Source organism: Narcine bancroftii, chromosome 2 (genome assembly GCF_036971445.1).
Source record: "Narcine bancroftii isolate sNarBan1 chromosome 2, sNarBan1.hap1, whole genome shotgun sequence".
Taxonomy (NCBI): domain Eukaryota; kingdom Metazoa; phylum Chordata; class Chondrichthyes; order Torpediniformes; family Narcinidae; genus Narcine; species Narcine bancroftii.
The window spans coordinates 96,051,405-96,075,134 of NC_091470.1; the positions used below are offsets into that span (position 1 = coordinate 96,051,405).

A 23,730-nucleotide genomic window follows, 5' to 3' on the forward strand; every position below is an offset into this window, starting at 1 on the left:
TGTCTGACACAATATAACATGAGTACAGTACTAGTGGGGATGCATCTGTTGCTGTATAACATACCGTTGGGGATGGGTCTATCACTATAAAATAGGTACAGTACAGATGGGCTATGTATAACACTGGATTACAGAACTGGTGGAGACGAGTCTATCACTATAACATTGGGTACAGTGGTTGGCAATGGTCTGTCACTTTAAAGTACTGGTGTGGTCAGGTCTGTCACTGTACATAACACTGAGGAACAGGACTGGTGTGGAGCTGTCTCGCTATAACACTGGGGTACAGAGTAGATGGGGAAAGAACCGTCACAGTAAAACAGTGAGGTGCTGGACTGGTGGTGACAGATCTGTCACTTGGTAACCCTGGGTGAATGCTTGAGAGTCAAAATGTTGGGTAGGTGTTATGAGCATGGAGCAGAAGTTGTGAATGAGATGTCCCACAGCCATTGAAACACGTCATCGACCATCCCTGCTGTCTGAGGGCAGCTGGATTCTGGCAACATGAATCCTTCAGCATCAGGATCTCCTTATTATGGCCTGTGAGCTCAACACAGAAACGACACTATTGATGCTGGTTAGTCAGTAGCTGACTATTTAATACTGACCATGAAACCAAGAAGTCAGTGAGAATTACTGAGGTAGACTCACTGGGGAGTGCAGGGAATGCAGAAAATTGTGTAACTGAGCAAACTTCCACAAATCCCGAACTCACCCTGACCAGCTCATTGGCCTTAAATAAAAGCTTGAGAGAAGTCCCCTCTTATGGTTAACTGGGATGATTTGTATCCCTCAAGAAAGCTGATGGAGCCTCAGTTGAACATCTCCAAAAGACAGCCCTTCCCACTGTTCAATATTTCTCAGTACTGTTCCCATTACAGTGCCCTCTCATAGTGTGGTCCATCCTACAATTTGCCCCTCCCCCCTCCCTCAGTAGGCCTTTTCACACTACTGACTTCATTACCTATAATCCCTCATGGAACCATTCTGGGAAATGCAGAGTGGTTTCAGCTGCATGGACGATTATGGGTAATGAGGACAGCCATTGATCCTGCATTGAGCCAGTGTTGCGAAGTCCCGAAACGGTCCACTGTGGTCAGGTGGTATGATTCTTTATTTTAATTGCCTATGTAACATGAGAACATAAGAAATAGGAGCAGGAGTCGGCCATCCAGCCCGTCGAGCTGCCATTCAATAAGATCATGGCTGATCTGATCATTGACTCAACTCCACCCACCTGCCTTTTCCCCATATCTCTTAATTCCTTTTTCTATCTTCCTATCTAACTGAACCTTAAATATGTTTAATGAAGTTGCCTCACCGCTTCCCTGGGGAGAGGAATCCACAGATTCATGACTCTCTGGGAAAGTCAGCTTTTCCTCATCTCCATCTTAAGTCTACTCCCTGAATCTTGAGGCTGTGTCCCCTAGTTCTGGTCTCACCTACCAGTGAAAACAATTTTCTTGCCCCTATCTTATCTATCCTTTTGTTATTTTTAAATGTTTCTATAAGATCTCCTCTCCTTCTGAATTTGAGTGAGTATAATCCCAGGTGATTGAGTCTCTCCTCGTAGGTCAACCCCCTCATCTCCGGGATCAACCTGGTGAACCTCCTCTGGACCGCCTCCAGGGCCAGTACATCGCTCCTCAAATATGGAGACCAGAACTGTACAGAGTTCTCCAGGTGCAGCCTCACCAGGACCTTGCAACATGACGTCCCTGCTCTTTAATTCAATTCCTCTGGAGATGAAGGCCAACATTCCATTTGCCGCCTAAATAACCTGTTGAATCTGTAAACCAGTTTTTTGTGATTCATGCACAAGCCCTCCCAAGTCCTTCTGCATGACAGCAGCCTGCAGTTTCTCACCATTTAAATAATTGCTTTTATTTTTCCTGCCACGTGGATGACCTCACATTTACTAACGTTGTCCTCCATATGCCAGACCTTTGCCCACTCACCTAACTTAACAATATCCTTCTGCAGCCTCTCCACATCCTCTGTACAATTTGCTTTTCCACTCAATTTAGTATCATCTGCAAACTTGGCTCCACCACACTTTGTCCCCTCTTCCAAATCATCAGTGTAAATGGTGAACATCTGCGGACCCAGCACGGACCCCTGCAGACCCCACTTCCCACTGTCTGCCAGTCAGAAAAAAACCATTTATCCTGACTCTCTGCCTTCTGTCAGTTAACCAATCCTCAATCCATGCCAATATATTTCCCCTGACTCCATTCATCTGTATCTTATTGATAAGTCTCTTGTGTGGCACCTTATCAAACACCTTCTGGAAATCCAGATATACAACATTAACCTGTTCCTCTCTATCTACTGCACCCTTATATCCTCAAAGAACTCCAGGAAATTTGTCCAACAAGACCTGCCCTTTCTGCGTCTGCCTGGTAGATCTCCTTTGTTCTAAATGTCTTACTATTTCATCCTTAATGACAGCTTCAAGCATTTTCCCGACTACAGATGTTAAACTAACTGGCCATTAGTTACCAGTCTTCTGCCTTTTGCCATCTTCCAATCTGACGGGGCCTGCCCAGAATCCAAAGAATTTTGGTGAATGACTTCCAGCGCATCGACTATAACTCCTGCCATTTCCTTCAGTACCCTGGGATGCATCCTATCAGGAGATTTGTCCAGTTTCAGTCCCATTAATTTGCTCATCACCTTCTCTTTGGTAATAATTATTTTATTGAGGCCCTCACCTCCCTTCACATCCTATCACCACTCTTTGGCTGGACGTGTCTTCCACCATGAAGACTGACACAAAATATCTGTTCAATGCCTTGGCCATTTCCTCATTACTCAATATCAATCTCCCTCTCTCATCTTCCAAGGGACCCGTGTGACTCGAGCCACCCTCTTCTGTTTTATATATTTATAAAATTTTTTGCTCTCTATTTTTGTGCTAATTTTTACCTTCATAGTCCTTCTTCCCTTCACTAATTTCTCATTTAATGGTCGTTAGTTGCCTTTTAAAGTTTTCCCAATCCTTCAGTTTCCCACTACTCTTGGTGACTTTGTACACATGAGCTTTTAATTTTATACTTTCCTTTATTTCCTTAGTTAACCAAAGCTGCTCTTCCCTCTCTTACTGTCCTTATTTTTAACGGGAACATATATTTGTTGAGCACTGTGAAAAAATCAGCTTGGCCTTCCCCTGATTGACCATTTGCCTTTGCACTCTGCAGGGAGAGGATGGTCCTGGGAAATTACCTGGGAATCTCCATTTTATACAGCAGTGTGAAAAGGACTACTGTGACCACCCCCTTCCACAGTACTGCCTCCTCCCCCAGTACCTTCCCCTCCCATAGTGTGAACTCCCCTCACTGCCCCTCCCTCAGTGCGGGTGACCTGCCATCTACGCAGTTAGATTCAGGAGGAGGAAGGGATAGAATTTGGGATCTGCTGAACATCCTTTTGAAGAGATGCAACATTCCCACCAATTGCTGGGAATCTCCAGCTGGTGGTTGCTCGGAGTGTGGCGTGGCTTTCGTGATGGTGTTGGCAACACATGGAGACGACAGATGAGTGTCAGCAAAGGTTCGTCACCTCTCATTCCACGTCAGCTGTCCGTGGGCCCCATCCTCAATCCCCAGGGACTGGCCAGGAGGATCCATGGGGGCTGCTGTTCCCCCTTTTTATTGGAGGTGCACACAGCCAGATGGCCCACAGCCTCGTCGTCCATTCATACTTCCTTCTCTCGACAGATCCATCCCGTATCTTCTTGTGACAGGCTGGGCAACAGCAAGTACAAGAGGGCAGCTGTTTAAGGTGAGTGGAGGAAATTTTAGGGGAGATGTCAGGCTAGTTTTTACACCAGAGACTAGTGGGTGCCCAGAATGCATCGATGGTGGTGGAAGCTGGTACAATATTAAGATGTGGACATGGATACAGGTAAAAGGGGGCAGTTGGGAAAGGTTAAATTTCATTCTCTTTTTAACATTTTTATAAGGTAACCAGTGAAACATAGGTTTCATAATGATTTAAAATGTCCTTTGTCTTTATAAAGGTATTGTTAATTTTGTTTAATCTATTTTTCCACCCAAATGTTATTGAGAAAACTGATGAATGTTATATTTGTAGAATTTGATATTTTAAAGAAAAAAGTACAATAGTCATGGATTGGCCTTCAATGTATGCGATTATGTACATGATGTGACCTGTCATTTGCTATTAGATTACTTTGTAGCAATTATATATTAAACTCAATAAAAATATTTAGAAAGGAAAAGGTTAAATTCTTAAGTACAGTACGTTAGAATGGCAGAACATTTCAGGTGGAGAGATTTACGGTCACCTTCACCAGTGGTCCCTTATATAATGCTTTAATCCAATTAATATATTTCTCTGGTAGGTTGAACCGCTGTAGTACTTTAAATAAATAATTCCATTCTACCCTGTCAAAGGCTTTCTCTGCGTCAAAAGCAACCACCACTGCTGGAGTCTTCTTTCCTTGTACTGCATGGATTAAGTTAATTAACTTTGAGATATTGTCCATTGTTTGTCTTTTCTTAATAAATCCAGTTTCGTCAAGTTTTACTATTTTTGGTACACAGACACCCAATCTGTTTGCTCATAGTTTTGTTATTATCTGATTCCACCTGCATTGAATTTGCCCATCCTTATTGAATGAAGATCTACCGGGACCAATCCCTGAAGAGGGCGCACAAAGTCAGTGAACCGGTGCGGACTCGAAAGGCCAACATGGCCTGTTTCCGCTCCGTAAATGGTTATATGGAAAGGCCTGTTCTGGGCTGTCATGGTCTAGGTCAGTGCTTCTTGACCTTTTTTTCCCCAACCACCCACATCCCACCTTAAGTAATCGCTTACTAACCACTGAGCACCGATGGCTTCTTGTAGTAAGGGATTACTCAAGGTGGGATATGAGTTGGGGGGAAACATTTGAGAACCCATGTTATAGGATCTAAATCAGTGGTTTTAAACCGTTTTCTTTCCACTCCTATCCCACTTTAAGTTATCCCTCTGCCATCGGTGCTCTCTGATTAGTAAAGGATTGCTTGAGGTGGGGTGGGGTGGTGGGGGGGAGGGGTAGGTTGAGAATCACTGCTCTAGACCCAATTGTTAGTGAAATATTTTGCCTAAGAGAATGGATAAGAATTGAATTGATATAATTTTTAATTTACAACTTTTCAGTATCCAACATTTATGACATGTTGTTGGGAATAAGAGAGGATCGCTTAGATAGAACTTAAAAAGCCTGAGAACAGGACCTAGAGCTTCTAATTCCTGAATGTAATGAAATCGTGCACATAACGAGTCAATTAGGTACAATTAAACACAGTGGTTTTAACTCAGTCCTCACCCACATCTCCTCCATTTCCCACTCATCTGCCCTGGTCCCCTCTTCCCCCAGATGCAACAAACATCTACCACCCCACCAGCCTCTGCATCCAACACATTATCTGCTGGAATTTCCAGCATTTACAACAGGATCCCACCACTAGACACATTTTTCCCTTCTCTTGCCCTCTCGGCCTTCCATAAGGAGCACTCCCTCCGTGACTCCCTCTTACACTCATCCCTCCCCACCTATCGCACCCCTTCATCCCCGGCACCTTCCCTTGTGCCTGCAGGAGATGCAACACTTGCACCCACTCCTCCTCCCTCACCATGGTTCGGGCCCCCAACAGGCCTTTCAAGAGAAACAACATTTCATGTGTGTATCCGCAGGACTGATTTACTGCGTCCGGTGCTCCCTTTGTGGCCTTCTCTACATCGGAGAGTCTGAACAGACTGGGAGATCACTTCACTCAGCACCTCTATTCCGACAGCTATGACAGAGACCTCCCAGTGGCCAACTATTTCAATTCTGAGTCACACTCTCACACTCGCGTGTCTGTCTGTGACCTGTGTACTAACCCACCCAGACCACCCGAAAATTGAAGGAACAATTGATTTTCGGTCTGGGTTCTCTCCAGCCAGATGGCACAAACCAACTTCTCCGGTTTTTCTGCCAACTTGCTCGCCTCCCCCTTTCCAGTTCTGCCAGTTCTTCTCCCTCCCTTCCCCCTCCACTTATCCAGCCATTCCTTCCCTCCCCCTGATCCCCTCCCTCCCTTCTCCTGCTTTGCAATCCCCATCCTTTTATTTTGGGCGCCTGCCGACATTTTTCCACACCTTGATGACCGGCTCAAGCCAAAAATGTCGGTTATGTATCTTTATCTTTGTTTGACCTGCTGAGCTTCTCCAGCATTTTGCTTTTATGCAGATTTTTGTGATTAACTTCGGACTTTTTCTTTCCACTCACATCCCACCTTAAATAATTCCTTACTAACAGAGCACCTTTAGCATAGGGAATGCTTAAGGTGGGATGCGAGTGGAAAGAAAAATGTTGCACTGTCCTAAATGTTCCATATTTTCTCTCACCCTTTTCCCTCCAAAATATTTCAAACTATTTCACTTCAGAAGTTCCCCCTCCCTCCCCAGGGCTATATATTTGTGAACATCTTGTTGATCTGAATAGGAAGCTCCTGGTCAGTTGTTTCCAAGGATGATAAGCTGGCGCCCACTTGCCGTAGCAGAGCATCAAGGGTTAAAGTTTTTCGCACATTGGTGACTCTCCACAGAATGACCTTTGGGACCTGGCTGACAGGGACACGGTGACATTCACTCTGTTCGCAAACATCCAAGATCAACAGTGACTCCATCAAAGGGCACCAGTTTGAACTTGCTTCCCCAAGAGACACCAGGGCAGGGACCAGGTGGGTGGATGCAAAGCGATCTCGACACTGCCCCGTTGAACCCTCCCTGCCAATAAGAACATAGGAAATAAGAGCAGGGGTCGGCCATCTGGCCCTCAAGCCTGTTCCACCATTCAATGAGATCATGACCTGGAATGGAGCAAAGAGGAAGAGCTGCACTTTGTAGTACAGGAAGCTGGAGGGTCTGGCCCAGGTAAGCTCTGGGCCAATGGGTAGGCAGGGTCCAATCTTGATGTGACCTCCGACGAGGTTCCAGACGGAGAGGTCACCTGACCCTCCACAATCCGCACTACTCTTATCTCCCTCGGGTTCCGCACCAGAGCAAGGTAAGTGAGCTCACAGTCATCGAGGCTCTAGGGATGGTACGAGCCCCTCATACTTCCCCTGGCCTCGGCCCCACCACGTGGGAGAAGCCGGGGTGCAGACTGTGTGCTGCATTCATGCCTGTCCATGGGGACAGCCCGAGCTTCCTTACCACCACCCACCCCCCCCCACCAACCTCACTTCACTCCACTTTCTGACCTCTCACACTGTTCCAGAAGCAACAGGGCCTATCAGAGGTCCGCCAGATAATCTTTCTCAACCTGTTCTCTGTGTTCCAGATGTCACCGTGGCATGGCCTCCACCGGCTGAGTCTGACCTGTGGACTGGCCTTCCTACTGGGTGTCGTCGGGGCTCAGGGGAACGGAACTGTCCTGCCCACTGCGTTTCTCCACGATATCCTGGACCGCTATGGAGATGAACAGGTTCTGGCGCTGCATCAGCTGAAGGCCCTCCTCAACCGACTGGATGTGGGCGTCGGAAGCCCTAGGGCAGACAACCACAATCTCTCCAAGGTGGTCACCTGTCTTCCTTCCTCATGGGCTCATTCACAGTATGTTTCTTCGCCCGTTACTGGGTCCCTGCGAATGCCCACCTCTAGGTGAAATCATGCTCCTGTCTCCTTCAAACTTCCTCCAGTCATTCCCACACAGTGCGGAGACAGGCCCTTTGCACATCAGGACCCTCCTGTCTTGTCCTTCCATGTGCCCAATCTTCACACCCTATTCCTTCCAGAAACTTCTGGAAGCAACCTGGTCTACCTTGGTGCCTGCGAAACACCATGGCTTGATGATGGGGTAGGGAAGAGGGCCTTTCCCTGGCTCCGCTGTGGCTCCAGAATGTGGGGAGATCCAGACAACTCCTCTTTCTCTTCCAGTGTTTCTCCTCCTCCGAGATCTTCACAGTACACAATCTGAGCAACAGCAGCAGGATTGACAGTGCTGTCTTCACACACATCTGTCCCACCATCCTGCAACAGCTGGAGAGTGGAGCCTGTACGCTGGAAAACCAGGAGAATGAGGAGGACGAGGAAGCAGTGGGCCTGAAGCCAACGACTGCCGAAGGTAAATCACGTGAGGGAGCAGAGAGCGCTGTCATGTACCTCACAGTACTGAGGGGAGAGGGCAGGTACTGGGGGAAGTGGCAGGTACTGGGGGAAGGGGCAGGTACTGGGGGAAGGGGCAGGTACTGGGGGGAGGGGCTGGTACTGGGGGGAGGGGCTGGTACTGGGGGAGGGGCTGGTACTGGGGGGAGGGGCTGGTACTGGGGGGAGGGGCTGGTACTGGGGGGAGGGGCTGGTACTGGGGGGGCATGTGCTGAGGGGAGGGGCTGGTACTGGGGGAGGGGGCGGTATTGGGTGAGGGGGTGATACTGAGGGAGGGGCAGTACTGGGGGAGGGGTCACTGTGGGACATTGCTTGCCAATATGGTATGGATAAATTTAAATGCATCCTTCGCCCCAGTGGGAATGGAGCCTCCCTTGTGACCCTCGACCATTGGTTATCCCCTGGCCTCTCACCAATGGTTTGTTTGATCCTTGGTACCTCGCTGGGTGCTCCCTCCAGACCCTTGGTCTATCTGTTGCCTACTTTAAGCAGTGATTGCCTCTCCAGGTAGTTCTTGCCCCACTTTGGGAGATCCCAGACAGCTCTCGATGAGCGTCCCTGGGTCCTGCTGAGTTTGCAGTTCCTCTGACGTAACATGCGATTGATGCCTTTCTTTGTGCAGTTTGGGGCCTCGGCTTTGTCAGTGTCTCGGTAATAAACCTCAGCTCGCTGATCGGAGTCACTGTCAGCATGTGCCAGGGAAAGCAGTTCTTCTACAAGGTGCTCACCTACTTTATCGCCCTGGCCATTGGCACCCTGACGTCCACCAGCGTTTTTCAGTTGATCCCAGAGGTGTAGTACACAACCAGCACTCGTACTCCTTCTGCCACTCTTCAATGGGACACAATTACTGGGTCACTGGGAAACTATTCCTGGGAACTGCTTCCACACTCTGAGAATCCATGGGATAATCCCAAGCACTGCTCCTCTCTGTGGGGGGTTGGGGGGGGGTGGGTGTGTGTGTGTGTGGGAGAAGCAGAGGGAGAGAGCCGAGGTGTATGTGAGTGTCACTGATCTCCCCGAGACAAAGTCCTTTGACCTGGATGAGTGGATTGGGGTTGAGACCTTTGACCTGGGGAATGGATTGTTCAACCGTTGAACTGGATGAGGTGAAACCAAATCTCCCCTCTGCCACTTCCACAGCGGGGCACTTCCCTTGTGTCTGGGTCACCTGACTTATGTGGACAGACTTTGTTGGGCTGTTCAGATTTGATCGCACCCACTGCACCTAACTCTAACCGAAGAGCCAGGCGCATATGTGTGGAGTGTCTGGGTTGACTGTGGGGCCAGGCTGGAGGTGACTCAGAGTGTGGAAGCCCATTCGAATGATATTGTTCACAGCTGCTTTCAGTGGGTTTCAGGCTGGCCTGGAGACTGCCCATCAGCCTTGCATGTGCGGCTTGTCCAACTACCTTCCTAGGCTCTCTCCCGAGGAGAGCACTGATAGGATGGACAGACCACAACCGCTTCCTTCACCAATGTGATTTTGGAGCTCTGAATACAGGCTCTGCAAACTCTCTGACCTCAGGAATGTTCTCAGGCCGGGCTCCCCCACCTGGAACCCAGTGACCAGCTGTTGTATCTCTGTACTGTGACTGGACTGGCATGACTTCTCGAATAACACCTCCCTTCTTTGGGAATGTCAGTAAATTGTAAATGCATCAATTCCCCATTTGGGTTCTGAGTAAACCAGAACCAAGGGTTAAATGGTAGCAACAGAACTGACAATGGGCTGGTGTTGCCTGAGAGGGAGAGAGATTCAGGAAGTGACCTGTAATAAGGCCTTAAGCTGATCAGAGGGGTGAGGAATAGTTGCTGAGAAATTGTCCGTCTGGTCCCCAAGGTGAAATACGTTACCAAGCATTTCCATCAGGCAGCAACTGGTACACGGGACAACTCAGCTCCCACCTGTTTCTCAGGAGGAAGTGGACGTGTCCCCATTGGCCATTCCCTGCCTGCTGTCCCCAGCCAGACTGGCTGAGCCTTGGCTTCTGCCGCCCCTCCCTCACTGGACCCAGCATCACGCTGAGTTACACTATCTCACCAAGCAGACCCGTCGTCCGCTTTTGTCAGGCCCGGGCGTTGGTACTGAGGCCCTTCATCCCACCATGTCCATGCTAACCCTTCTGCACTCTCCCCATGTTCCTACTCTAGCTCCACATCCTTCCAGGCTTGGGTCTATTTCAATGTCTATCTTATACCACCACCTCTGGCAGTCAGTTCAGATATCAACCACTTTCTAAATAAAGTTTCTCCTCAGAACGCCTTCAGAACTTCTTTCTAAACCTCTGCCTCTTGTTATTTGATTCCCCGACCATGGGACAAAGATTCTGACCACACTGGACCATAAATCTTTTGCAAAAAGTTTGCTTCCTGAAAACGATTGGTGATTATGATAGTTAACTTCAAACTGAACACAAAGATAGTTTCAGATTTTTGCAGTCTTGCACAATAAGTTGGAAAAAACATTAAATTAACTTTCATTGAATTTAGCCTGTTTAATCGCATCATGACGCTGACACATTGGGTTCGTTCAACTGGTCTAAGAATGTTTTGCTGCTGATTTTCATTTGTACTCAGCATCTGATGCCGCTTGTGTCAGTGCCCAACAATAGTCGGCCAGTATTGATGGGTTCTAGTTGCCCTGATGGCTTTATCATGGTCGCAATGTCCTGGTGAAACCTTTTACCGTGTTCATCACTGATGGCACCAAGATCAGCAGGGAAGGAGTCCAAATGCAAATGAGAAAATGAATTTTCAACGACACGCTGCACTTCATGATGTTGTCCGCTTGAAGTCGACTTAAAATATGACAGGAAATCACAAAAATAAGTTATATCTTTAAAAAAATGGTACGTGATAGGAAAGTGTTAAAGCGATTTTTGTGATAGGCAGCCCAAACTCCATAAAATACACCCAAAGGTTTTCAGGAAGCAAAATCTTCATTGTTACCTACCCAATCTATGGCTCTTTTAACCTTCACATATCTCCATCACTCTTCATCTCCTTCACTCTGGGGAAAACAAGCCCAGCCTATCCAATCTCTTACTACAACTTTCAAATACATAATTCCCTGAGAGTGACGTGACAGGTAGACAGGGTTGTAAAGAAAGCTTTGGCCTTCAAAATCAAAGTATTGAGTATAGGAGTTGGGATGTTATGGTGAAGTTGTATAAGACATTGATGAGGCCAAATTTGGAGTATTGTGTGCAGTTCTGGTCACCAAACTACAGGAAGGATATCAGTAAGATCGAAAGAGTGCAGAGAAGATTTACTGGGATGTTGCCAGGTCTTCAGGAGTTGAATAACAGGGAAAGATTAAACAGTTTAGGACTTTATTCCTTAGAGCGTAGAGGAATGAGGGGAGACTTGATGGATGTTTACAAAATTATGAGGGGAATAGACAGTCAATGCGTCAGCTCTTTCCACTTAGATTGGAAGGGACAAATATAAGAGAACGTGGCTTTAGGGTGAAAGGGGAAAGGTTTAGGGGGAACTTTACACAGAGAGTGGTGAGAGTGTGGAATGAGCTGCCATCTGACGTGGTAAATGCGGGCTCACTCTTAGGTTTTAAGAATAAATTGGATAGATACATGGATTGGAATTGTCTGGAGGGCTATGGAATGGGTTACTGTGCAGGTCAGTGAGACTAGCAGTATGATGTTTTCGGCCCAGATTAGAAGGGCCAAATGGCCTGTTTTCTACGCTGTAATAGATCTAACTAAAGTCTTTCAATCCAGGGAACACCCTGGTGAATCTTGTCTACCCCCTCTCTAGCACAGCCACACCCTTCTAAAATATGGTGGCAGAACTACTTGGGTAAAGTTGCAATCTCGCACCTCATATTCTCTGTCCCACCCTACAGGAGCTGAGACCCGAGGTTCCTCTGTTCATCAGCATTCTTGCGTGTTTTTTTTACTGGGCTTGTCCTGCCTCGGTTTCACTTGTCAGGATTGAGTTCTTCCTGCCAACACACCACCTGGCTTTGTATCCAATCTGTGGATTGAGCCCAAGGCCACCCAGATGTAGCTATGGGTCCCAGGTCAAAGCCCCCATTGCCAGTTCTATCTGGGTTGAGGAGGGAACCTTCCAGTTGATGATGATGAAATGTTATTCCAGAACTCTGCTGGTACTGAAACTCTATTGTAATGTTCAGTGGAGCCAGACCTCGTGGTTTCTCAGTCACAGGTCTGGGGGGGGGGCAAGGGTCATCTTGGATTGATTGATTTGATTTAATGGTTTTCTTTTTTTCTGTCTCCTCCCTTACCCTGTTCTGTCTGCCTCCTCCCCGCCCATGGAATAACACCCCTCCTCCCCTCGATCCCCTCCCCACTCCGGCTGTGGACCCACTCATCAGTTTGGGGCTACGGCTTCCTCTGTGTGACTATCATCTCGCTCTGCTCCCTGCTGGGGGCCTGCGTGGTACCATTCATGAGGAAAACCTTTTACAAGCGACTCCTGCTGTATTTCATTGCCCTGGCCATTGGAACCCTCTACTCTAATGCCCTCTTTCAGCTCATCCCAGAGGTATTGTGGACACCCGTAGTTCTTCAACATAGGCCGTGCATGGAGAATGTGTGCGGGATAGTGCTGCCTACCCCTCCACCTCACCTCCCGCCTTCCCTGATCCAAGGAAGGGACGCAACAAAGTCTCTCACTGGGGAATGTTAACAGGGGCAGGAAAACAAAAGCAAGGAGGTTGTGCTGAGGTTGGAAATCCCTGACCAGCCTCCACTGGAGAGTTAGGCCTGCCCTTGCCTGAGGGGAGGGTCGAGGGGTACAGGCACGCACAGTGAACCAGAATCAAGCCACTCAGCCCCTTGTCTGCTTCACCATTTAGTAATGGATCTAATGGTAACTCATTCCCATCTACTCTCAGAGACCTTTCAATCTTCCTGAGGTGGACTGTTCCAAAGGCTCACGACCTTCGGAAGAATTTTGTCCCGTCTTAATTTTAATTTGGACATGCACACAGTAACTGGCCCTTCTGGCTCATGAATCCTTGATGCTCAATTACACCCAATTGACCTACACCACTCCCCCCCCCCCAGAAAACTTTCAAACAGTGGGAGGAAACCTACGCAGACACGGGGAGAATGTACAAACTCCTTAAAGATTCGAACCCGGTTCACTTGGCTAACCGTACTGCCCTAAAATATTCGGTCTCTAACATTTAAACAATAACTTTTAGATTCAGGAAGCAACCCTCTCCACACCCACTCTGTCTCGACCCCTTCCACCCCACCATTCCAGAGAAGGACAGTGGAATCTGAGCTTCCAGTCACAGAAGAGGAGGCAGGGGGGTTGTGATCCACCAACCCTTGGCCTTCGAGCCCGTAGCCCGTTCTCCATGCATGCTCTGTGGGCTTGGTCTTCCCTGGTTTGCCTGTTACCCAACCGTGGTTGCTTTCTGTTCTGAATGTTTTGGTTTCCAGGTGAAGGTTGATTACCACAGCTCGACATGGCTGGACAGGTTGTATCCCCTCTTCCATGTCCTTCCAACCCTGTCCATGACATCCCTCCCGCTACCCCTTTCGTCCATGCCACTTGTCACAAGGGGTTCTGAAGCCCCATTCACACCTCCCACCCCAGCCTGAGAGTCTTCCCTCCCTACCTGTGGTAAGCCATTCTGCAAAGGCCACAGCACTGAGGATCTGGTGGAGCCTGTCTGCTGACAGGATGGGATGTGACCAGGGGTGGGGGGTGCACCTTGTGTGATGACCAACTGACCTGCAGTCACCGCCCTCACTCCCATCCATGATGTGGCCACCTCGCCTCAGATCAGTGGCACCCAGCTGCTGCATCATGCATTCCGTGGGCCCTGGGCGATACTTTGTCACCTTGGTGTTTGCCTTGAAAATACACCAGGAGTCCACTTCCCATGTGGTCCACGCTGACCGCTCTGGGGTCTCCGCTGACTGTTTCCCTGTGGAGGCCGCACTGAACACTTCCCATGGGGTCCACTCTGACCACTTACCCGTGCTAACCCCCGCTGACTGCTCCCCGCATGGTCTGCACTGACTGTTTCCCCATGGAATCCGCACTGAATATTCCCCCATGGAGTCCTCGCTGACTGCTCCCCACTGGCTTTGCTCTGACCGCCCCGTCCCCCTCCCCCCCCCGTGGGGTCCACTCCCCCGCAGGGTCTGTACTGACCACTCAGCCACGGGGCCTGCTTTCCCACAGGATCTGCGCTGTCCCTACCCCCCCCCCATGGGGTCCATTCCCCCACAGGGGGACCTCTCCCCACGGGGTCCACGTGTCCGATTTTACACCCCCGCCAATCCTGGTGTCCAGTCCCCACGGGGTCCGCCCTGACTGCTCCGCAGGTTCAGTTGGCAGTGAGCACTGCTTGTTGTAATTTGACTGTCCCCCGGTAACTCTCCCCTGTTGTCCTTGCATAGGCATTTGGGTTTGACCCCAAGAAGGCGGACTATGTGTCGAAGTCGGTGGTGGTCTTCGGGGGGTTCTATCTCTTCTTCTTCACAGAGAAGATCCTGAAGATGCTTCTGAAACCCAAACAGAAGGTAAAGTTGGGGAGAGCAAGAGCCAGTGGGAGCCCAGAGGAGAGCCAGCCACAGATTGGACAGGAGACCCTTCCTCCCACCACCATCACCTCTCAGTTGCTTATCGGGGAGGGAGAATAACCTGTCGAGGGGATTGCTCTGATCCTTTGACAGGTTAATTTCAGTCAGGTTTTGGGCTCCATCTTTCTGATGGAATGGGGTAAATTCTGACAATGGGCTCTGGGGTAAGGACTGACCCATCTGGGAACTAGTCACAGTTGAGAAGCTTGAATGTTGGTGTGGAGATTCACCTGTTGTTGGGCCTGGATAGAGGGTCCTGTTGATTCAAGCCCCCTGTTCCACAGGGAGCAGATTTAAGATGTTCCAGAGAGGTGTGTGTGGAGTGAAGCTGGAGACAGGGAGGGGGTGATACCATGGCCTGTCTGTTATCCAGGGGCTTCCGACTGCTCTGGGTTTGTAGTGCTGCCCCATCTCTCCCTGTTCCAACTGTCAGATCCCAGATCCAGTCAGGAGAGCAAGGAAAAGGTGCAACGTGCTCCCTTCTGGGAACGCTGAGGGAGGAATAAGCCATATTGGGTCAAGTAGTATCCTGCACTCACTGTAGATTTACTGAGAGGAATGGAGCAACAGCAGTATCATTATCCTTGTGTGGGGTTCATTCAGGAGTCTGATAACAGCACGATGAAACTGATGGTGTGAGCTCAGCCTCGCAAATCCTCTTCATGCTAGAGTGGGGATGAAGAGAGGGTGGCCTGGGTGGAATATTGGCTCTTTTCCAAGGCAGGAGAAACTGAGGATGGAGTTGATGGCAGGGATTGGGGTGTGTAAGTGATAGTCCAGCCTGAACAGTTTCTTGAGGCAGATCAGTTGCTGTCCCATGCAGTGATGCTCCCTAACTTGTGGAAGTTGTTAAGGAACACAGATGACGTGCCAAATTTCGTCAGTTTCTGGAGAAGGGGAGGCACTGGTGCACTTCCATGGACATCTCCTCGACGTGGGTGGTCCAGACTGATCACGGGAGGTGTTCTCTCCGAAGAACTGAAAGTTCTCCACTGTCTGGGGCGGGACGGTTAGCGCTACACTATTACAGGGCCAGCGACCCAGGGTTCAAATCCGGCACTGTTGTAAGGAGTTGATACGTTCTCTCCATATCTGTGTGGGTTTTCCCTGGGGGATCCGGTTACCTCCCACCCTCCAACACATATGGGGTCATCAGTTAATCGGGCAGCACGGGTTTAAATAAGCACAAGGCGCAGGAATCAGTCACAGGGCCCATCGAGCCTGCTCTGCCAATCAATGAGATCACAGCTGATCTGATGATGGGCTCCTCTCCACAGACCTGCCTTTTCCCCATATCCCCCAATTCCCTTACTATGTAAAAATCTATCCGAATGGCTGAAATCTGCTGTGTTGTACATTAAAAAATAAATTGAAAATCTCCAGCTCGGCACATTTGATGTAGAGCGCTCCACTCCCTCGGAGAGGCCAGGAGAGACAACACCAGCGCTCAATGGCCTGCTGGCTTGTGAATGGGATCGCAAGTTCAGCCCTTGGTCCTGAGTCCCTTCTGGGAGCGAGAGAACCCAGGGAATCTTCGCCCTGCAACCATGCGCTCTGTCTGCTCACTGGCAGTTCTCAGCTGGGGTGTGGTGGGGGGGGTGGTGTGCGGGGCAGGGATGAGAGAGGACGGGGGCGAGCTCATTTCCTGCTGCCCTCCAGGGTGGGGAGAAGAGCCATGGCCGCTGCTGCCCTGAGCAGCTGGCGAGCAGAGGTGAGCAGGAGGACGGAGTGATGGAGAAGCTGCAGAACGGAGATCTGCGGCTGGGCCAGTGTGGACATAGCGAGGACTGTGAGCAGCAGAGCCTGGCTGCTGGAGAGGCGGTGGGCACTAGGACCCTGTCTGTGCAGGTCAGTGGATGGAGAGGGGTGTGGTCTCAGTGTGCAGGAAGGCAGATGGGGTCGCGTCCTAGGCTGGGGGTTGGTGAGAGGGAGCAGGGATGGGGCAGAAGGTTGTGGAGAGGCTGGGGTGTGCGGGAGGGGTCAAGGTGGATGTGGGGGAGGGTGTCAGATGGGGGAGGGTCAGAGAGATGCTGGTATGGGGAGAGGGGAGGGGTGGTCAGGAGGGGAGAGTGCAGGTGGTGGGGCAGGCTGGAGAATGAGGTGCAGAGGGAAAGCAAGTGGGGGAGATGGGTCAGCTGGAAAGGATTTAGAGGAGGGGTGTTTCGGGAGGATGGAGAGGGGGCAGGAGAATGGAGATGGGGAGAGGGTGCGAGCAGTGGGAGTGAGTGTGGGGAGGGGCTGAAGTATGGGGGGGTAAGTTGGGGGAGGGGTAATGGGTGTAGAGGAGAGGTTATGGAGGGGAGGAGAGGAATGGTGGGGGCAGGGGAATGAGGAGTGGAGGAGAGGGTAGGGAGGAGGGCAGGGGATGAAGGTGGGGTGAGGGTAGGGGACATTGGGGGGAGAGGGTAGGGATGAAGGTGGGGGTGAGCAGTGTTGGGGAAGGTATGAAGAGGAGAGTGCCTGGGAGGGTGCGGGTAGATATTGCAATGTCAGGAAGATGGCTTGCATTGCCTGAGGGATTGTGTCGTCCACAGGACCTGCAGCGCAGTCAGCGTGGGGACTGCTACTGGCTGAAGGGCAGCCAGTACTCGGACATCGGCACTCTGGCCTGGATGATCACATTGAGTGATGGCCTCCACAACTTCATCGACGGCCTGGCCATTGGAGCCTCCTTCACCGTCTCCGTCTTCCAGGGCATCAGCACCTCTGTGGCCATCCTGTGCGAGGAGTTCCCCCATGAGCTCGGTCTGTGCACCCATGGATGGGGGTGTGGGAACCAGGGGTTACAGGGAAGGCAGGGGTGTGGGGGGCCAAGAGTTTATAGAGACACAGAGGGATGTAGGGGACTGGAGAGGGGCAGAGTTAGGGAAGAGTGTAGGGGACCGGAGAGGGTTACAGTCATGGAGGTATGTAGAGGACCGGAGGGGGTTATAGATATAGGGAGGGGTTTAGGGGACTGGAGAGGGTTACAATCAGGGAGGGGTGTAGAGGACCGGAGGGGGTTATAGATACAGGGAGGGGTGTGGGGCACCGGAGGGGGATAATAGATACATGGAGTGTTGTAGGGGACTCAGAGGGGTTACAGTCAGGAAGGGGTGTGAGGATCGGAGTGGGATCACAGGTCGGGTTTAGAGGAAAGAAGGTGTTCCAGCAATTGAGAGGTGTCTCAGGACAGGTGGGGTTGACTGCATCTGGAGTTGTTGGAGTAAGGGAGTTACAGGATCAGGCTGTAGGGGTAGGAGGGGCTTCTTGGAACGGAGAGGGGTGTCAGGTCAGGAAGTTACGGGAATGTGAGGGGTTATGGAAACATGAAGGGGTGTCAAGATCAAAAGGATTACAGAAACAGGAGGGTGTTGGGGTCAGCAGGAGATATGGTGATGGGTAGGGGATGGATTAGAAGGGGTTCTGGGAATGTAGAGGGCATTGTGGGAAGGGTTGGATTTCAGGGTTAGCAGGGGTTATGGGATCAGTGAGGGGTGTTGGGGTCAGAGGGAGTTGTGGGAACGGAGAAGGGTATCGGGGTCAGAGTGGGTTGTGGGAACAGAGGGAGGGTTGTGGGAATGGTGAGGGGTGTCGGGTCAGAGGGAGTTATGGAGTGGGAGGGGTGTCGGGGTCAGGGGGTTACAGAAGTCTTGAGAGGTTTCGGGCTCAGAGGGGGTTACGGGAGTGGGAGGGGTGTCAGGGTCAGGGTTACGGGAGTGGAAGGAGTGTCAAAGGGAGTTACGGGAGTGGGAGGGGTGTTGGGGTCAGGGGGTTACGGGAGTGGGAGGGTTGTTGGGGTCAGGGGGTTACGGGAATGGGAGGGGGGTCGGGGTTACGGGAGTGGGAGGGGTGTCAGGGTCAGGGGGTTATGGAGTGGGAGGGGTGTTGGGGTCAGGGGGTTATGGGAGTGGAAGGGATGTCGAGGTCAGGGGGGATTACGGGAGTAGGAGGGGTGTCGGAATCAGTGGGGATTATGGGAGTGGGAGGGGTGTCAGGGTCAGAGGGTTGTCGGAGTGGTGAGGGGTGTCAGTGTCAGGGGTTATGGGTGTGGGAGGGGTGTTGGCGTCAGGATTATGGGAGTGGTGAGGGGTGTTGAGGTCAGAGGGAGTTACAGGAGAGGGAAGGGTGTTGGGGTCAGAGGGGGTTACAGGAGGCAAAGGGATGTCGGGGTCAGGGGGTGTTATGGGAACGGGAGGGGTGTTGGGGTCAGGGGACTTTGGTGAGGTAATTTCACGTGGATGAGATGTTTTTGATGTTACCGGGGCAGTGTGTGCTGGTCCAAACCTCTCACTGGACACTGCTCTCCTCACCCTCCAGGGGACTTTGTGATCCTGCTGAACGCTGGCATGAGCCTCCAACAGGCCCTCTTCTTCAACTTCCTGTCCGCTTGCTGCTGCTATATCGGTATGATTTTTGGCATCCTCGCTGGTAGTCACTTCTCCCCCAACTGGATCTTCGCCCTGGCTGGTGGGATGTTCCTCTACATCGCTCTGGCAGACATGGTGAGCACAGGGACCCAGCGACTCCACCAGATCGAGGCCAGAACACAGTCGGGGCCCATACTGGGGCTGACCGCAAAAGCGAGCGCCAGAGGTCAGGCTTTACACGGGGTGTGTGTAGGGAGAGGACCAGGGGGTCAGGGTCTATCCACAGGAGTGAGTGTATGTGGGGATGTGTGAGGGGTCAGGCTGTCTGCAGGAGCAAGTGCAGGTCAGAGCTATGTGTAGGGTGAGCACCAGGGGTTTGGCTGTACATGGGTGGAGTACGAGGGGTCAGGTTTTGTGTGGGGGGAGACAGAGGTTGGTGAATAAGGAGGCTGTGGCAGCAGGTAACTGGTTGGAGAGGCAGATGTGGTTAGGATAGGGTGGTGGGGTGAGGTCCCTATTGGTGGGGGGGATGGGGTGAGGTCGCTATTGGTGGGGGTGGTGGAGTGAGGACCCCATTGGTGGGGGTGGAAGAGTGAGGACCCCGTTGGTGGGGTGAGGACCCCGTTGGTGGGGGTGATGGGGTGAGGATTCCATTGGTGGGGGTGGTGGAGTGAGGATCCCATTGGTGGGGTGATGACCCCATGGTGGGGACAATGAAGTCGCAGTATTTCTGACCTGTTATCTCTGTGATGGGGCACTTATAATGTGGGGATGTGGTGAGTGTAGGTTGTCCAGCTTTAACACAGACTAGTGGGTGAACTCTGCAGGCCCAAAGGTGATCTACAAAGTCCCAGGGGAATTTGTGCAGGTTCGTGGATGGTCTTCTCAGGCCCGTAGGGGTTTGTACAGGCCAGTCTGGTAAGGATTTATGCAGCCAAAGCCTGCATCAGCATTTGAGCAAGCTATGCAGGCTTGTGTGGAGGGCCAGAGAATGGGCCATGCAGAGATCTTACCTCCCACCCTCTGCCCCAACAGTTTCCCGAGATGAACGAGGTGAGCAAAGGAGAGGACGGGGAAGAGTCGACCTCCCTGATTGTGTTTGGGATTCAGAATGCCGGCTTGCTGACTGGATTCACCATCATGCTTCTGCTCACCATGTACTCGGGCGCAATCCAGATCGGCTAGGCCAGAGCCCGACGCACTCTCCTGGAGCAGGACTCCTCGCACTGGGAGCAGATCCTGGCAATTCCAGGCTCTGCAGCCCAACACTACCACAGCTCAGGTGACTCCAATTGCAAAATATATTGTTAGGTTCATTAGCAACAATTCATTCCAGCTCACTCACAGGTCCAAGATGTGTGTGCTGAAGATTTTCAGATTGATAATCTCTTCCATGTCAAATCCGACCAAAAACATTCCAGCTTTGGGCGGGTGGCTTGCCACGCCTCCAATTAGCACAAGGGAACTGAGGAGTGGCTTGTGAGTTGGTTCCTCATCCTGACTTCAGCGCACAGCCACTCCTAAGCTTCCAGAGTGGTCACGGAGGAAGCGGTGGGAAGGGCACAGTAGATTCTTATCACACCTGGGAGCCCGCCCTTCGGTCACAGAGCAGCTGGTCCAACACTGCAAAGCTCTGTGTGGCCCTGAAAGCATAGGGCAGGGCAGAGAGGGGTGGGCAATAATTGGGTTGTGGTCATTAACAGGGCAAGGGTGCTGGGCATTCACAGGGTAGAGAGGTGGGGATTTAACAGGGTGGAGGGGGATGGGCATTATTGGGGTAGAGGGAGTGGCCATAAGGGACAGGGATGGGCATTAACAGGGAGGAGTGTGGGGTTATCAGGGGGTGGGGGGGTTAACAGGGCAGAGAGGGGTGGGGGGTTAACGGCGGTGAGGGTGGGCATTAACAGGGTAGAGGTGGAGGTTTAACGGTGTGAGCATAAGGGACAGGGGTGGCCGTTAACAGAGAGGAGAGGAGTGTGGGGTTTTCAGGGGATGGGGGGTTAATGGGCGAAGAGGGATGGGGTTGGTGGGGGGTGGGGGTTAATGGGGCAGATGGGGTGGGCATTAATAGTGGAGAGGGGTGGGGGGTTAATGGGGCGGAGAGGGATGTGGTTAACAGGGCAGTGAGGGTAGGCATTAACAGGATTGAGGTGGGGGTTTAATGGGATGGAGAGGGGTGGGCATTAACAGGGTAGAGGGATTGGGCATAAGGGGCAGGGGTGGGTGTTAACAGGGCGGAGAGGGGTGTGGGGTTATCAGGGCAGAGAGGAATGGGGGTTAACTGGGCGGAGATGGGAGGTAGTGGACAGGGTGGGGGTTAATGGAGCGGAGGCAGTGAGGGTTAACGGGGTGGAGAGGGGGGTGGTTAACGGGGTGAAGAGGGGTGGGAGCATTAACGGGCGGAGAGGGGTGGGGGAATTAATGGGGCAGATGGGGTGGGGGCATTAACGGGGCAGATGGGGTGGGGGTTAACGGGGCAGATGGGGTGGGCATTAATGGTGGAGAGGGCTGGATGTTCACGGGGCAGAGAGGGGTGGAGGTTAACAGGGCAGAGAGAGGTGGGGGGCTAACGGGGCAGATGGGGTGGGCATTAATGGCAGAGAGGGCTGGATGTTAACGGGGCAGAGAGGGGTGGGGGTTAACAGGGCAGCGAGGGTTAAGGGCAGAGAGGGGTGGGGGTGTTAACGGGGCAGAGGTGTGGGGCATTGACGAGGTGGGGGTTAACGGGGCGGAGAGAGTAGATGTTAATGGTGGAGAGGGGTGGGGGTTAACTGGGCAGGGAGGGGGTGGTGGGGATAACAGGGCAGAGAGGGATGGGGTTAACGGGGTGGAGGGGGTAGGGGTTAATGGGGTGGGGGTTAACTGAGTGGAGGGCATGGGGGTTAACAGGGCGGACAACAACAGGACAGAGTGGGGTGGGCATTAGTGGGAGATGAAGGGAGTTGGAGCCATTTGATGGTAGAATCTGGTAGGAACTGCAACACTGCAGTGGGAGGGTCAGGAGGGAAGGGCCTTGGGAAAGAAGACTGGGAAAGTGAGGAAGGGAAGTTTGGGGAGTAAAGTGGGGGGTGGATTCTCTGCCAAGAATTGTGTTGATCGTTTTACCTCCCCCAGTGACAATTCACCCTTGAGTGTGTGATCCCACTATCCTGATCCTCCTGGGTGCGAGCTAGTCCATGCCTGATTGTTCATCCAAAGAAAGGATGCTCCAATATTGTGCTTCCTGTACTGCTGCCTTCACCCACAGAGCTCCCTGCCTCAATACCACCACAATGGGTCACAGGAAGCAGGTCAGGCAGTATCCGTGCGGTGGAATCTGCAGTGATCCTGTGACTTTTGACAGCTGATGTATTTTTTTGTCACTCCCTGCTGTAATTGATCATCCAAATATAACTCTAGTGATGGTTATGGTCAAATTACAAGACCAATTGTTCTATATATTTGATACAAAGGGCAATTGCACAAGTTATTTATAAAGCTACTGCAATACTTGCTTCAACAAAGTGCGGGGAGTTGTACGTACCATGTTATAGAGAGTGTGTGAGACAGAGTACTGGTATGGGATTACCATATGTCCAACAGGGTGTGGGGTCTGGGCAAGTGGTGGGAAGGGGGGTGGTGATCAACAGCTCACCATGTTTAAACTCAGGTTCTCACCAGCTGCCTCCAGAGTCACTGTCAAGCTTTTCCCAGTCCATTGACCCGAGCTAAAGTGGGTCGAGGTGTAATACACCAAGGTGCTGGAGAAACTCGGTAGGTTGTGCAGCATCAATTGAAAGTAAAGGGTAGCCAGCGTTTTGGGCCTGAGCCCTTCATAACTGCATTGGGCTGAGATGTGCACCTTTCCGTGGGACTAAGCATCAGCAGTGTGGCTGGGATGTGACCACCTTTGGCCCAGTCTATGCTACTTAAATACATTGCCTCCCATAAAACCAAGAGCTATTTATTTATTGCTTTTCTAAAACACGTTTGAAGTTTGTGGGATTTAAATCTGGTGCCAGAGAAGTGTTGTCTCTCACTGTTAAAGCCGCCAGCACTGGCCATGCTGTTTGCAGGGTCTGTGATCCAGAGGGGAGGATTGGATGAAACTCGCTCTACTGTGCCACTTCTGGACTGTGGGTCACCCTGAGGTTCTGTGGCATTCTCTAACTCTCTCCCTTAATCTCTCTGAATGGACTCCTCTTTGGAATTCCTGACCCAAAAACCTCAGGTCCGACTTCATGGAATCTGGTTCTTTGTGTTTTAAGTTTTGCTGTGTGTCCTAAAAGACAAGCCAAATTAGTAAATGCACCAACGCTGGCGATGGAATAGCTTCTAGATTGTGAATTGTAGAGCAAGTCGGGGTAGGAATTTCAATAAAGCTAGTCTGAACTCTGATGAGGTGTCTTGGAATCCTGTTCAGCACAGACATTCCAGGTCAGAGTCTGTTCCATGCTGTTTAACAGAAAATTGCTGATGTAATCTATTTATGCATTGAAAGGCATTGTCATATGACTTATGAATCTCTTCGTTCCAGTCTGCTAATCTGAAGCACGCTGCATGCTACATATTTCTCTGCAGCCTCAGTGACCTGGAATAGGAGCCAGGTATTTGGAATTGATGACAGGAAACACTTAAGGGTGGAAGGGACAAAT

The 23,730-nt window shown here is 51.2% G+C and overlaps 1 protein-coding gene across 8 annotated transcripts in view; it reads left to right on the forward strand.

Annotated features, from left to right (window-relative positions):
• Window positions 1-20,396, forward strand: part of LOC138753926 (piwi-like protein 2) — a 135,849-nt gene extending 115,453 nt beyond the window's left edge. For 5 of the 8 annotated variants that reach the window (XM_069917493.1, XM_069917496.1, XM_069917495.1 and 2 more), the window contains 9 exons: window positions 3,720-3,783; window positions 7,337-7,570; window positions 7,933-8,119; window positions 12,518-12,687; window positions 14,565-14,687; window positions 16,407-16,595; window positions 17,282-17,492; window positions 19,047-19,133; window positions 20,132-20,396. In XM_069917493.1, the coding sequence (XP_069773594.1) occupies window positions 3,720-3,783; window positions 7,337-7,570; window positions 7,933-8,119; window positions 12,518-12,687; window positions 14,565-14,687; window positions 16,407-16,595; window positions 17,282-17,492; window positions 19,047-19,133; window positions 20,132-20,382 (1,516 nt within the window). In that variant the 3' untranslated portion in view covers window positions 20,383-20,396. Of the gene's footprint in view, window positions 1-3,719; window positions 3,784-7,336; window positions 7,571-7,932; window positions 8,120-8,782; window positions 8,953-12,517; window positions 12,688-14,564; window positions 14,688-16,406; window positions 16,596-17,281; window positions 17,493-19,046; window positions 19,232-20,131 lie in introns of those variants that run through there. The other 3 variants (XM_069917494.1, XM_069917500.1, XM_069917498.1) reach the window with 3 other exon arrangements.
• The last annotated feature ends 3,334 nt before the right edge of the window (window positions 20,397-23,730 follow it).